Here is a 14560-nt window from a genome sequence, read left to right as displayed (position 1 = left end):
TAGAAATCAAGAGCAAGGGTTGGACACATGGTCTCTGGTACCCCAAGACTGAGCCCACTGCTCCTGAGGGGCACCTTCCTGCCCTCCCGTCCCAGTCCCCTCTCCTGGTTTCTGCGACAGTGGCTGGCCCTGGGCAGGCCGCGTGGTTCGTGCGACAGTGGCTGCCACTGGCCAGGCCCGGAGTTGAGGGGGGCTGAGGAGGGCATGCTTCAGGACAAACAGACCATCAACGGGCCAGTTGCTGAAGGGGCGGGAGGGGAGGAGTCCTCGGGGATCCTGTTTCAACAAACGTTTCTTTCCGAGGAGGGAAAGGCGGGGGGAGAGGGGGAGAGGGACCTATTTAAAGCTACCCTGTTGCTTCGGCTGTCTCTGTCTGTCTGCCAGGGTCTCCGCTGTCCCAGACAGGCCGTGTGGGCTTGGGGGTCCTCCTGGTGGTCTCTCCAGCCTAGGTTCCTCAGTCACTGCCCCAAGATGGGCCGTGGGGTAAGTATCCCCAAAGAGCAGGGGTGGCTCTCTGGAGGGCCAGGGCCAGGGCCAGGGCTACAGGGAGAGGATGAGGTGGGAATGGGATGTGGAGGGAGAGGGAGCCAAAGCTGTCTGGGTGGGACAGTTTGAACTTGGGGCTGGCGGGCTCCAAACTGCCGAGGTGCCTGCAGGTCCCGGGCACTTGCTCTATTGCTCTCTGCTCCACCTGCCCCGCCCCTCCCGCAGCCTAGCACATGGGTCCTCCTGTCTCCCGCCACCCTTCCCCAGAGCAGCCCCCTCTCTCACCACATCTCCTCTCTCTCCGCTGACGCTGACGGGACTCTGGCAGTTGCTGTTCCTCGCCTTTGCTACCCCCGGAAAAATATCTATTCCTCTGAGGGTCTCAGCCGGAGAGAAGCTCCCCCCGCCCCCGCACTGAAGTTTGTGAGGGGCAGCGGAGCACCAGGAGGTTCCAGAACCAGCCCCAGGGCCCCTGAGTGCCAGGGACAGCTGGGAGGGGTGTGGACAGGAGGAGGATGTGCCCCCACCCCCACGCAGCACCCCTCCGGATGTCCCCAGCTGCATTGTCCACGGGCTGGGGCAGTGGGCTTTGAGGACTTTCCCAGAGGCTAGTGAGACCTGCCCCCTCCCTTCAGTCCACGCTGCCCATGGCATCCTGCAGCCAGGGCCACGCCAAGGGAAAGATTAACGACCAAGTGAGGGTGGGTGGGGACAGGCTTCGAATTCTTGGAAGTGAAATTCACATATGGAGAAAAGTGACCCAATCCCTCTCCACGCCGAGCCTGGCCGCTTTCCTTGGGTGGAATGCTGGCCAAAGGGGCACCAGGGGGAAAGGGCAGGGTGAGCAGCAGCGGGGTACGGTGGAGAGGATCTGGGCCCAGAGTCAGGCCGGGACGTGCCAGTGCACTGAGCTGAGCAGCTGGGAAAGCTCTGAGCCTGGACGCCGGGGTTCCTGGTGCGAGAGCTATAAATAGGACCCGAGTGTATGTGTGTACGTGTGAGTGTGTCCACGGCCACGTGCTCGCCGTAGGCTGGAGGTGCTGCAGACGTCCATAGATGAGCACCTGCAAGTATGTCTCAGAGGACACACATGTGAATGCACCGGGCTCCATGCCTACAGGCGTTACATCGCCACGGGGGGATGCGGGGTCTGTGGGGTGCTATCTGAGGTGTGGGTTTCGTGGAGGCAAAGGTCACAACCACGGGAAAGTTGCCACCTTGATGTCTCTGGCTCCGCCATAGAGAGGGAATCCTTGCGTGCAGGGCCTTTGCAGAGAGGCCAGGGCTGACTGGGTCAGGCGGGCCCTCCGCTCCACACTCAAGTGCAGGGGGGAGGAAGGAAGGCAGCCTCCACGCTACCCGTCTTGGAGCAAGGCACCCAGCTGAAGGGACCCAGCTCTGGAAGTGATTTGACCTTGACTTCTCCAGTCTGCCCTCCTCTGGCACCCCCTGAGTCTCCTCAATTCTACCCCCTAGTTGCTGGGAGTGCAGAATAGCAAGCTGAAGAGCAGATCCACGTTTGGGCTCAGAGGCTGGGTGAAGCTGGGTGCTTAAGGCCTGGAGCTTGGAGTTCAACCTACCAGGACACCCCAGGAGAGGAAACGCACTGCTACCACATCCCCTCCTGGGGTTCACTTCCCTCTCGCCCCTCTTCCCTGCATCTCTGCTCCAGAGCAAGGCCTCACTGTCTCCTGTCCCCCTGTGGCCATGAAGGGCATCGTGGGAGTTGGGGGGTGGGCGGTGGGCCGACCCTGGTGGGAGGGAGCCCAGCAGGCTCCAGCTGCCACAGAGAAGCTGGCGAGGGGGGGAGTGTCTGGCTGATTTCCAGCTGCCCCCACTCTGTCCCAGCCTCTGGCTTTCTCAAAAAGAACTCTCTGTTCTCCCTCAGCATTCAAGACCCAGAGAGGGGGACTTGTGGCTGGGGAAGAGAGAGGGGCAGAGTGAAGGGGGGGTGTTCCTTGCTTCCTCTCTTTCTTTCTTGCCCAGGCAGCCACTGGCCCCGAATCCGCAGGCTCCTGGCTGCAGAGCCTGTGATCCTTGCCAGGATAGGAGGAGGGGGAAGGGGCAGTGTGTCCCAAGCTCTGAGCGTGCGGGAGGACAGGCTGGGAGCTCGGAGTGAGGAGGCGCTGCTCGGAGCTGCTGAGCTCAGCCACACACCGAGGCCTGAAGTGCACGGGCCAGCAAGTTTTTAAAAAGCGTGCACTTGATTCTAATTTTCACAAACTGAATTTTACATCTGAATGTACAGACTGTCCTCTGGTCCCTGCTCTGCCGCCCAGCCCCAGCTCCCCTCCTCCATGCAGACCCCAGCCCTGCGCGGATCCCCAGAGCTCCTGGGGTCGCACTGAAGTGTGCTCAGCCTCATTGTTCGCCTCTGCTCTTCCGCCTTTTTCCAGCCCCAACCCACCAAGGACAGACTTAGGGAGCCCGGAACACCTGGATACATTGGATTAGAGGAGCCCTCCTAAGGAGCAGCTCACTAGAAAAGGGGGAGGTAGAACTCCTCACAAGCCCTGCCCCTTTCTTTCTGCTGGGCTGCTTCTAGCTCCCCAAGATAGTCAGCCTTCGGGAAGCCAAAAATACACTGGACGCATAGAGTTTGCAGATGGGGACGGATGCACCATTTCCCGGTCGCCTTTTCTGAGAAGTGGGCTTCTGAGAAGCAGCTTCCAGGAGCTCGGATCCTTGTAGTCATTAGAAACTCGGAACTGCCGCGTCTACATGCACTGCATCTGCCACCCCACCCTGGTTCCTGGGTCCACAGATCAGGCTTCTTCCTCTCAAGGGGTTAGATCTGACTTCTTACCATCAAAGCAGCCACCACGTTCCTGGGGTGGCTCCTGATGGGGGAAAGGGATGGGGGGAGGATTGTCCCAGAGCACAGAGAAGGCGGGGCGCCGAGACCTCTGTCGGACACCACAGTGGTGGGTGCAGGTCATTGAGCGCCTGTCCAAACCTGCAGAACGCACACCAAGAGTGAGTGCCAGCAGACCACGGTCACTGGGCGATGAAAGCATGTGACTGACTGCGACAGATGTCCTGCTCCGGGGCGGGTGTAGTCAGTGGGGACAACTGTCGCCGTGTGGTGGCAGACACGAGATGAGAACTTTGTGATCCTTGCCAGGATAGGAGGAGGGGGAAGGGGCAGTGTGTCCCAAGCTCTGAGCGTGCGGGAGGACAGGCTGGGAGCTCGGAGTGAGGAGGCGCTGCTCGGAGCTGCTGAGCTCAGCCACACACCGAGGCCTGAAGTGCACGGGCCAGCAAGTTTTTAAAAAGCGTGCACTTGATTCTAATTTTCACAAACTGAATTTTACATCTGAATGTACAGACTGTCCTCTGGTCCCTGCTCTGCCGCCCAGCCCCAGCTCCCCTCCTCCATGCAGACCCCAGCCCTGCGCGGATCCCCAGAGCTCCTGGGGTCGCACTGAAGTGTGCTCAGCCTCATTGTTCGCCTCTGCTCTTCCGCCTTTTTCCAGCCCCAACCCACCAAGGACAGACTTAGGGAGCCCGGAACACCTGGATACATTGGATTAGAGGAGCCCTCCTAAGGAGCAGCTCACTAGAAAAGGGGGAGGTAGAACTCCTCACAAGCCCTGCCCCTTTCTTTCTGCTGGGCTGCTTCTAGCTCCCCAAGATAGTCAGCCTTCGGGAAGCCAAAAATACACTGGACGCATAGAGTTTGCAGATGGGGACGGATGCACCATTTCCCGGTCGCCTTTTCTGAGAAGTGGGCTTCTGAGAAGCAGCTTCCAGGAGCTCGGATCCTTGTAGTCATTAGAAACTCGGAACTGCCGCGTCTACATGCACTGCATCTGCCACCCCACCCTGGTTCCTGGGTCCACAGATCAGGCTTCTTCCTCTCAAGGGGTTAGATCTGACTTCTTACCATCAAAGCAGCCACCACGTTCCTGGGGTGGCTCCTGATGGGGGAAAGGGATGGGGGGAGGATTGTCCCAGAGCACAGAGAAGGCGGGGCGCCGAGACCTCTGTCGGACACCACAGTGGTGGGTGCAGGTCATTGAGCGCCTGTCCAAACCTGCAGAACGCACACCAAGAGTGAGTGCCAGCAGACCACGGTCACTGGGCGATGAAAGCATGTGACTGACTGCGACAGATGTCCTGCTCCGGGGCGGGTGTAGTCAGTGGGGACAACTGTCGCCGTGTGGTGGCAGACACGAGATGAGAACTTTCTCTACCTTCCACTCAATTTTTCTGTGAACCAAAACATTGCTTCCAAAAAGTTAAGTCTATTTAAAAAGAAGAAGAAGAGGGCCAGGCAGTGGTATGGTGGTTAAGGCAGCTGTATCTCTGCAAGGCCGACTATGCAGTTCACGTCCTGAACCCGGGAGCTTAAAAAGCACCCAGACATACACGAGTATGTGTCTAGAATCCTAGGGGAGAATGGAGACTGCATTGCGACCATCCCCCTGTGGGTGCTCTCTCACTTTCTCTCTTTCTATCTCTCTCTCTTTCTCCAGTGAGTGCATGTGCCCTATTGCAAACTGGAAAAAAAAAAAAAAAAGCTAACACCTGGGCTGTTAATTTTACCCAGGTATTCACTTTTTACGAGGGAAAAAATATACCATAGACTAGAAAGGCCCATTTCTGAAAGCCAGCACAGCCTTTCAGGCCCAGTGGAGAAGCAGTCTGTGACCAGCACGTGGCCTGAGAGGGTGGGAGGTGAGGGCCTGGGAGGAAGTATGAGGCACGTGTCTTGCACCCTCGTCATGGCCACCCCAGGCCTCCCCCAACCCAGTCCCACCTTATTACCTCAAGGTGCCCTTCCCTTGGGAAGAGAAAGCCCTCTCCTTTCCTCCAGAAGTTCCCCGTGAGACCCTGGAAGCCTGGCAGAGGTGAGACCTCAGGCCCTGGAGAGGAGGAAGAAACAGGGGCTTCCTGAGGCTACAATGCAAACATCCATCTGGTTTCGCCAGACCACCCAGAAAGGCCTGGACCGAAGTTACACAGATTTCAGTTTTAGATTTACGCTCAGATACAATGCCTTTCACTTCCCTACAAATAGGGCCTAGCGTCCTCCTGACCCATTGCACCTCGGGCCACGGGGCTGTGACTCATCCTCTGTCAGGTAGCAGTAGGCCTGCCAGAAGGACGGAGAGCCCCCCTACACCCTGTGTCCCCTGCTCCTGGACACACTGTGGCCCACCAGCTATGGACTCCCCTGAGCCCATCTACCCAGCTCATTCCATTTCCACACTGCATCCCTGGACACGGTTCTCCACCAGACCTGTTCCTGACCCACTCCTGCTTTCCCAAATGCTCTTACTCTCCCAATTCCCAGCTGACTCTACTCACCTCCAAGGAGAAGAACCATGGTGTTGGGCAAAGGCATTCCTATACCCCCTCCAGCCCTGTCCACTCTCTTCCAGAATTCTCCTAAATAGTGTGGGATGGTGGTTTTCAAAATGTCTGCGTTTTGTTTTATATTTAGCAACTGCCCAAGTCCTGAATTCCAGTCCTGAGCCACCATTCCCCCTCAGCCTCCCTGAGTTGAACTGTGGAGCCCCAAGGCTCTGACAATGGTCTACAAACTGAGGGCCTCAGGTCCCCTGCACCCTGCAGCCCTGCTCCCCTCCCTCAGGAGTCGCTGCCTTTGGATCCACCCCCTCATACCTTGGCGTCCTGGTGGAGTAGAGGCCCCGGCCTCTGTCCTCCCTGACTCTCGGGGCTGTCCCTTCCTCCCGCAGGCCGGCCGTGAGTACTCCCCTGCTGCCACCACTGCGGAGAATGGGGGTGGCAAGAAGAAACAGAAGGAGAAGGAGCTGGATGAGCTGAAGAAGGAGGTGGCCATGGTGAGGCCCACAGCCCACCCAGCGGGGGTGGAGGAGGGACCCCCTGCAGGGAGAGCTGCCCTGGCAGCCGAGAGCATGCAGAGCCCTGTGCCCTGCCCTGCCCCACCCCTCGCCTCACCCCTGTGCTCCCAGCGCCCCCAACTCCTTCTAGACGCACGAGTCTCCTCCCCCAGAGTGAGCAGATTTCCCTTCCCCAGGACGACCACAAGCTGTCCTTGGATGAGCTGGGCCGCAAGTACCAAGTGGACCTGTCCAAGGTGAGCACAGGGCGGCGGGGGGTGGGCGGGGGCGCTCAAGAGGCACGGAGTTCCTGCAGCATCAGGTGGGAGGAGCCCTGTTTACTGATGAGGATGCTGAGACCCGGGCACCAGCGCCTTGCCCAAGGTCACGTGGCTCGCTGGCGGCAGAGCTAGAACAAGAATCAGGGTCCCCTGTCCGAAGCTCGTCCCCTGTATGTCCTGGAAACAGGCCCCAGGGGGCTGCCAGGCAGGCTTCTTCCTCTACCTCAAGCTACACGTGACATGGCAAGGTGACCCACTCCTGTTCTCATGGTGACTGGCTGGGCCTGCTGTGAGTATGGCACTGTGATAAACACCTGCTTTTCTCTAGTGCTTACGACCATCCACTGCCACGGTCCCGCAGACCTGGTAGCACGGTACGAGAGTAAGGGTGGGGGGACAGTAAGTGGCACAGTCAGATGGCTGAGCCCACTATTTAAAACCACAACAAAAAATTAATTAAAAAATTTAGTGAGTGAGGGGCCAGCAGGTGGTATAATGGTTAAGGCATTGGACCCCACACGACTGACCATATTTCAAGCCCCAGACCCAGCAGTTTAAAATTTACGCTAAGTACCTGTGTATCAGTGTGTGTGTGTGTGTGTGTGTCTGTGTGTGTGTGTGTGTGCGCGCGTGTGTGCCTGAAATCCCCAGAGGAGAATGGAAGAAAAGGGTTTGTCGTGTGGCCATCCCCCCTGGGGGGTGATTTCTCACTTTTCCACTCTCTGTCTCTCTCTGGCAAGTGCATGTGCCAAAACCTAACCCAAAAAATTTAGTGGGTGAAAACCTCCTCCTGCGAGCCTTCCCTGACTACTCTTTCTAAAACTCTATGTCCCAGTTTCTTTCTCCTGTTTTCTTCACAGCGCTTTTCTCTCTCTGGCATGAATGTGGGTTTGTTTATTCAGTGCCATCTCTCTAGACCAGAAGCTCCAGAAGGCAGGGACTTGTTGATCTTGTCCATCTCTGGGTCCCCACGGACAACAACAGTGTCTGGCATGTAGCAGGTGCTCCGTACACATTTATTAAACAAAGGAAGGAATGTTATAAAGATAAATAAGAGGTGATCCTTGCTTTCAAGGAGCTCAAGGTCTAGGAACAGAAAGAACAAACACAGAATCCCAGTGCAATATGGTGTGTGCAGCTCTGGAATCAAGCGTGGGGATCCAGAAAGGGGCATCTGAACCTGCAGGGTAGGACTGGGGAGCAGCCAGGCTCTCTGTGGAAAGAGACAAGTGATTGCTAAAATACCTGACATTGAAGCCAGTAGATGGTATAGTGGTTATGTTGCTGATTCCCACATGGCTGACAGCGGTTTGAGTCCTGGACCTGGTGGCTTGAAAATCATGCACATTACATGTGTGTGTGTGCCCAAGATCCCACGAGGGGAATGGAGGAGAAGGGATTGTGGCATGGCCCTCCCCTGGGGGGTGGGGGTTTACTTCCCCCTCACTGTCTCTGTCTCTTTCTCTCTCTCTGGTGAGTGCATGTGCCTTACAGCAAAACAAACAAACAAAAACCATAAAAACTAAAAAACAATGCCTGACACTGATGGTCCACAGTGTAGGACTCTTCTTGAGTCCTTAGTAAAAGGGTCTGTAAGAAGGGAAAGTTAGGTGTCTTTCCAGAGAGCTGCCTCCAAGGGAGATGCCATGGCCCTAACCAAAAGGGGTCTTGGTCCAATAATAACCAGCAGTGGAAGCACAGTGAGACTCCTCCTCAGCCTCTGAGCCCCTAAATCCTGTTGCAGATGCCTCCTCCTTTGCCTGGTCTCTCCTGATGGTCCCCACTCTTCTAACCAGATATTACTGCCCTGCTGAGGAGGGTGCAGGGCAGGATGTGGTAAGGTTGACCTGACTCCAGCCCGACTCTGTTCTCACACTGCTCTTGACTCTTCAGGGCCTCACCAACCAGCGAGCTCAAGACATTCTGGCTCGGGATGGGCCCAACGCCCTCACTCCGCCCCCCACAACCCCGGAGTGGGTCAAGTTCTGTCGTCAGCTGTTCGGAGGTTTCTCCATCTTGCTGTGGATTGGGGCTATCCTCTGCTTCCTGGCCTATGGCATCCAGGCGGCCATGGAGGATGAACCATCCAATGACAACGTGAGCTGACCCACCTTACCCTGGCCCAGCTGGTGGCTCTGTCCTCCCACCCGAACCTCCAATTCAGTGAGGAGAAGTGACCCTCACAGCACAGTTTGCAGTCCCTCCTGCACTCCAGGCTCTGTGCCTGTCTGTAAAGCATCCCTCCAACACATGCCAGCACTCAAACACTCGTTAATGGATGAGACAGCCCCTCCCTGCTCTTCCACTTTGGGGGCTTGTCTGGGCCTTCAGCACCTGGAGAAGTCCTAGCCCTGGGAATGCCCTAAGTCCTTCCTGGCCCCTTCCAGCCTTAGGAGAATGGGACTGGGAGATAGACGGGGATGTTAGGGAGAAGGGCCTGCCCTCACCATCCTCGCTCCTGGTCAGACAAAGGTCTGGGCTCTTGTGGCATAAAGTACTTATCCCAAGTGGAAGCTGCCCCTGTAGGATGGGACGAGGGCAGATTCCTCCAACCTTTTCTCCTCACCAGCTCTACCTGGGCGTGGTGCTGGCAGCTGTGGTCATCGTCACGGGCTGCTTCTCCTACTACCAGGAGGCCAAGAGCTCCAAGATCATGGATTCCTTCAAGAACATGGTGCCTCAGGTAGCCGGCGGGGCTGGGCTCGAGGCTGGTCAGGTTCCTGGCAGAGTCCAGCTCATCCCTCTCAAGCCCATGTCTCAGACCCCAGTTTCTGAGGTGGAGATGGGCTCCCACGCCGGGATCTAGCTTGGTCATTTAGGGCACAGGGGGTTCTCCTCCCCCTTGGCGAGGTCAGAGAAGAGGTGGGAGACCAGAGAGAAGGGAAGAAATAAACAAGTAGTCTTGAGATGCCCTTGACCTCTTGCAGCAAGCCCTCGTGATCCGAGAGGGAGAGAAGATGCAGATCAATGCAGAGGAGGTGGTGGTGGGCGACCTGGTGGAGGTGAAGGGTGGAGACCGCGTCCCTGCTGACCTCCGGATCATCTCTTCTCATGGCTGTAAGGTGAGGAGGTCACACCTGAGCAGGTGGTTGGGTCTGAGAGTCAGGCAGTATAGATCCAAGAGGGGTCCAATTACAGGTTTAAATGTGGAGAAATGCAGGTCCAAATGCCAACACCTGCCCCACACCTCCAGCTGAACCTCCTCCGAGTACGGGTTTGTGCCTTGCCTCCTTGTATCTGTGTGTTGTGTGTGCTCTGGGTATTCTCTTGTATCCCTTTCATGGCAGTCTCACACGGAGTGCCATGCTTCATCTATGGTCACATGTGTATCTATCTAATGTAACTCAGAGGACGGTGTCACTGTGTGGGACTACAGCACTGCACACCGGACGGTGTTAGGGCAATGCGGTAGTTCTGCAGTGTAGAGACTGTCTGCATTCCCCGTTTTAGATAAATAAACTGAGACTCTGGTGGTTAAAAAGTAGCCGGAAGTCACATATGAGGCCAGGAGGAGCCAGGATTCCAAACCGGAGCAGGGGCAATTGCTGAGTAATGCCATGCATATGTGATGAGGGCAAGTGTAATTCTGTCCCTCATGTCATGAAGATGGGCAGCTGCGTGCACACCAGCGTCCCTGCCAGTCAATGACTGCACACCCTTTCCTCCTCAGGTGGATAACTCGTCTCTGACAGGCGAGTCAGAGCCCCAAACCCGCTCCCCCGAGTTCACCCACGAGAACCCTCTGGAGACCCGCAATATCTGTTTCTTCTCTACCAACTGTGTTGAAGGTAAGATGCTAGCCTGCTGGGGGACTCCCCATCCTAGCCCAACCAGGACTTGGCAAAAATGCTGCTCTCCGGAGGAGGGAACCGAGGAATCAGGGAACCAAGGAATCAGGGAACGGAGGGATCAGCGAACCAAGACTATTACAGAAATGGCGCCCTCCGGAGAGCAGGGACTGGCTGAGAGCAGCATGACTCCATGAAAAGTTACCCACACAGGAAGATCTCTGTTCTGTTCACCCCAAGACTGAGTGGATTCCAAAGCCTTGAGATATTGGGTCAAGACCTCCCACACCTGAGCACACACACACACACACACACACACACACACACGCACACGCAACCCGAGCCCCAGGAATCTTTGGGCTTGACTGATGCTCTCCATGGCTCAGACTTCCCGACCAATTGCTTCCTTCTCCATCCTTTGCTTTGGCCAAAGTTTCAGGCTGGGGGAGGTTGGGGAAAGCTTTCAGGACAGGTGGACACCCTCCTCCAGCTGCCTTTAGCCTGTACTACTCTAAAAGAAAGTTGCCACCACGCCCAGGCTCCCCAACTTGCCCCAGCCCCATTCTGGGTTTGAGAGTTGACAGAGGTCCAAAGAATTCCCCAACCCGCCATTACTTATAGGCAGGAGGCCAAGCACAGCCGAAACCTCCCTGGTCAGGCTGGTGGGCTGAGTCAGCGGAGGTGCAGAGGGTAAGAGAAGGCGGGAGAAAGAGGCCGGGGTAGACTGCTGGCCTCTGAGAGCGGACCCAGGGGGGCCTATGTCCCAGGGCCATGCCTTTCCCTGCCCACCACTCGTCCTCAGTATGGTGTTCCTCTGCTCTCTCCCTTTTTTTTTGTCCTTCAGCAAGTCGACATTACAATAAAAATCACCACACGTTAAATTTCCTAAATGTTTAATGTACAAATATTCTAAAATCGACTCTACGTTTCCCACAGTCGATCTATTCAGAAAAGACTAATAAATCATCCTCATTGCCGACACTGCAATCACCTTTAAGAAGAAGAAGGGAATTTGTCGGGTACCTACCATGTGCCAGGCACTCATCTAGGTGTAGTATGATACTATCTCATTTTTTTAGAATTATCTATTCAATTTTATGCATATTTTTATTTATTTATTTTGTAAATTTACTATAGGGCAGGTATATTGACCAGAGAGAGACAGAGAAAGCAAGCTGCCAGATCCAGGACTCGATCCACGCTCAGCTACATGGGAGTCTAGCACCTTAACCACCATGCCATCTACTGGCCCCAGCACTATGTCATTTACTTATCAAAACAATCCATAGGTAGACATTCAAACAGCTCCAAACCCAGATTCAGCCGGCTCCAGTAAGCATGTTCTACCCACTAAACCACACGTCCTTCCCCAAGGAACTCTGTCCTGTCCAACCAGGGTTAGTAACAGCCCCGTTTCTTCTGTAGAGATTTATGCCTGACATTGAGAGGGGAGGGAATCTTACGACCACACAGAACATCCATAGTGACTGCTTCGCTTTGTGTTCACTTTTGGATGATAGCAAGTATGAAACTGATTTGGCTAAAGTACCACAGGCAATTTTTATTTTATGTATTGAATCTCCTCAGTTTGAACTTTGAGATTATTTGTAAGGTTTCTTCCCGGGACAAGCATAAGAGAAAATAATTTGCCGTCGCATTGAGTCTGAGACTGGCGGCCTATGCGGGGAGGAGGAGCCCAGTGAAGTACAATCACCTGAACGCGGGCTCCAGGATGAGTCTCCTCCAGGATGAGTCTCGGGCTGGCGTTCTCTGGGATGGTTCTCCTCGCCCAGTCCTGGCAGCCCCGAGGCACCTAGCCGGGTGTTCCCTCCTGTGTTGCAGGCACTGCCAGGGGCATCGTGATTGCCACGGGTGACCGGACGGTGATGGGCCGCATCGCCACTCTGGCCTCAGGCCTGGAGGTGGGGCGGACGCCCATAGCCATGGAGATCGAGCATTTCATCCAGCTGATCACCGGGGTGGCTGTGTTCCTGGGGGTCTCCTTCTTCGTGCTCTCCCTCATCCTGGGCTACAGCTGGCTGGAAGCCGTCATCTTTCTCATCGGCATCATTGTGGCCAACGTGCCTGAGGGGCTTCTGGCCACTGTCACTGTGAGTGGGTCGGGTTGTGGGGCCACCAGGGGAGGGTCCCATGCACGACGCTTTCTGTCAAATGGCAGACACAGTTTCTTACTGCTTCTCCGCATTCCCCCCCTCTGTCCCTTCAAATCCCATATCAGATGGCGTGCTCGGAGATCATTTAATACGTGGCTCCAAGTCTGACTGGCTAATCCCAGGCTGGGCTACACCCTGGCACTCGGTTTCTCTCCTGGAGCTTCATACCACCTGTTCTCACCCATGGGCTCCTCTTTCCCCTGCAGTCTGGGGCTCCTCCTGGCCAACTGTAAAAGGCTCCCTCAAAGGTCACCAGTGACTAACGAGCAAATCCAGTGACCTTTTCTCAGCTCTCATTCTAACTCTGCAGCTGAAATGGACACGGCTAACCCTCCTCCTAGGACTCTCTCCATCTCCCCCTGTGATGTGTCACTGTCACTGTTCCCTCCTCCTCTGTCCCCTGGGGCAGCTCCTCCTCCTCCCACACTGATTCTCAGGCCTCTGCTTTCTGCTCTTCTCCTGACACCCCAACGTGAGCTGGTCTCCTCCCATAGCTTTCAGGGCCCCTCTCGCACCCCTGCCCTGTCTCTAGAGCTCTCGCCAAACATCTTCAATCCCCTGCTGTGCATTTCCCTTTAATATGCACCCATGGCCTCAATTCAATGCATCTGGAATTGAAGGCATTCACTATTTACAGCTGGGCCCCACCCATTCATTTTGTGGAGCAGGATCGGGAGGAAGGATAAACCCATGCTCCAGGGTAAGGTCATGGGCAATTCAGCCTCCAAGCCGAACCTTTGTCCTTCTCCTCTCTCTCTACCAGGTGTGCCTGACCCTAACCGCCAAGCGCATGGCGCGGAAGAACTGCCTGGTGAAGAACCTGGAGGCGGTGGAGACGCTGGGCTCCACGTCCACCATCTGCTCGGACAAGACAGGCACCCTCACCCAGAACCGCATGACCGTTGCCCACATGTGGTTTGACAACCAGATCCATGAGGCTGACACCACCGAAGACCAGTCTGGTGAGTGGTACTCCAGAGAGTGAAAGGGATTGGAGGATGCCAAGGACACAGGTGTGTCGGGGCTGGCAGGGTGAGTAAGGGCTCTAATCTCTTCTCCCTCAATTCCTCCCAGGAGCCACTTTTGACAAACGATCCCCCACGTGGACAGCCCTGTCTCGGATCGCTGGCCTCTGCAACCGTGCCGTCTTCAAGGCTGGGCAGGAGAACATCTCTGTGTCTAAGGTGGGGGTCAGTGCCCATGGCAGGAGTGTTTTGGGGGTGTCTCCAACACCCCCTCGTTGATGCCCAGCTTCCTCTCTTACACTCCGCGGCTGCCTTGGGGACTTCAGAGCCCTCCTCCCCTGGTCCTTTACCTTCCTCTCTGGTTGTGACACTGAATTCCCTTGTCTTCCCACAGCGGGACACAGCCGGGGATGCCTCCGAATCAGCCCTGCTCAAGTGCATCGAACTGTCCTGCGGCTCAGTGAGGAAGATGAGGGACAGGAACCCCAAGGTGGCAGAGATTCCTTTCAACTCTACCAACAAGTACCAGGTCTGTTTGGGTTGCTGAGGCAACAGTATATATAGAGAGATTAAAAATGGGTGAGGCAGGCGGGGGGTGGGTCAGATGGTGGGGCAGTGATAAAATATGACACCCTCTGAGGCTGCACCATATGGGAAGGTTCCTGGTTCAAGGCTGGAGACCTCCCTGAGTAGGCCAGAAACATACACGCCCACGATCCTGGACTGTCTGAAGGCTGGGGTAGCTCTCGGTGTCAGGACTCTGCTGGGCTGCTCGTGCTTTCTCTCTCTCTTACTTTCTATCTCTTTTTCTCAAAGCTGGCCTGTGTCTCACTCATGGGAGAAATAAAGAAACTTTTTTAAAAACGGGTATGTGGGAGTGACAAAGGCAAGGGGGAACCATCAATATATGACAGGGGGATCTAGGATCATGCCCCTCCCCCACCTCACCCCCAGGACAACTGTATGACCACACATCTGATTGCAACGACTCCCTAACCCCCAGACCCTCACTCCATTCTGTAACCTTCACGCCCTCGACTCTTCTCAAAGCTCCCC

The 14560-nt window shown here is 55.8% G+C and overlaps 1 protein-coding gene across 2 annotated transcripts in view; it reads left to right on the top strand.

Annotated features, from left to right (window-relative positions):
- The first annotated feature begins 359 nt into the window (after positions 1-359).
- Positions 360-14560, top strand: part of LOC102483255 (sodium/potassium-transporting ATPase subunit alpha-2) — a 97943-nt gene continuing 83742 nt past the window's right edge. The window contains exons 1-11 of one of the 2 annotated variants that reach the window (XM_006168836.2): positions 360-483; positions 6192-6296; positions 6494-6553; positions 8471-8674; positions 9147-9260; positions 9505-9639; positions 10248-10365; positions 12208-12476; positions 13303-13501; positions 13614-13723; positions 13899-14033. In XM_006168836.2, coding sequence (XP_006168898.1) covers positions 472-483; positions 6192-6296; positions 6494-6553; positions 8471-8674; positions 9147-9260; positions 9505-9639; positions 10248-10365; positions 12208-12476; positions 13303-13501; positions 13614-13723; positions 13899-14033 — 1461 coding nt within the window. In that variant the 5' untranslated portion in view covers positions 360-471. The remainder of the gene's footprint in view (positions 484-6191; positions 6297-6493; positions 6554-8470; positions 8675-9146; positions 9261-9504; positions 9640-10247; positions 10366-12207; positions 12477-13302; positions 13502-13613; positions 13724-13898; positions 14034-14560) is intronic. The other variant, XM_006168837.2, reaches the window with a different exon arrangement.

This window comes from Tupaia chinensis, unplaced genomic scaffold (assembly GCF_000334495.1).
Source record: "Tupaia chinensis unplaced genomic scaffold, TupChi_1.0 Scaffold146187_1, whole genome shotgun sequence".
Lineage (NCBI taxonomy): Eukaryota > Metazoa > Chordata > Mammalia > Scandentia > Tupaiidae > Tupaia > Tupaia belangeri.
This window is presented reverse-complemented; position numbering and strand designations above follow the sequence as displayed.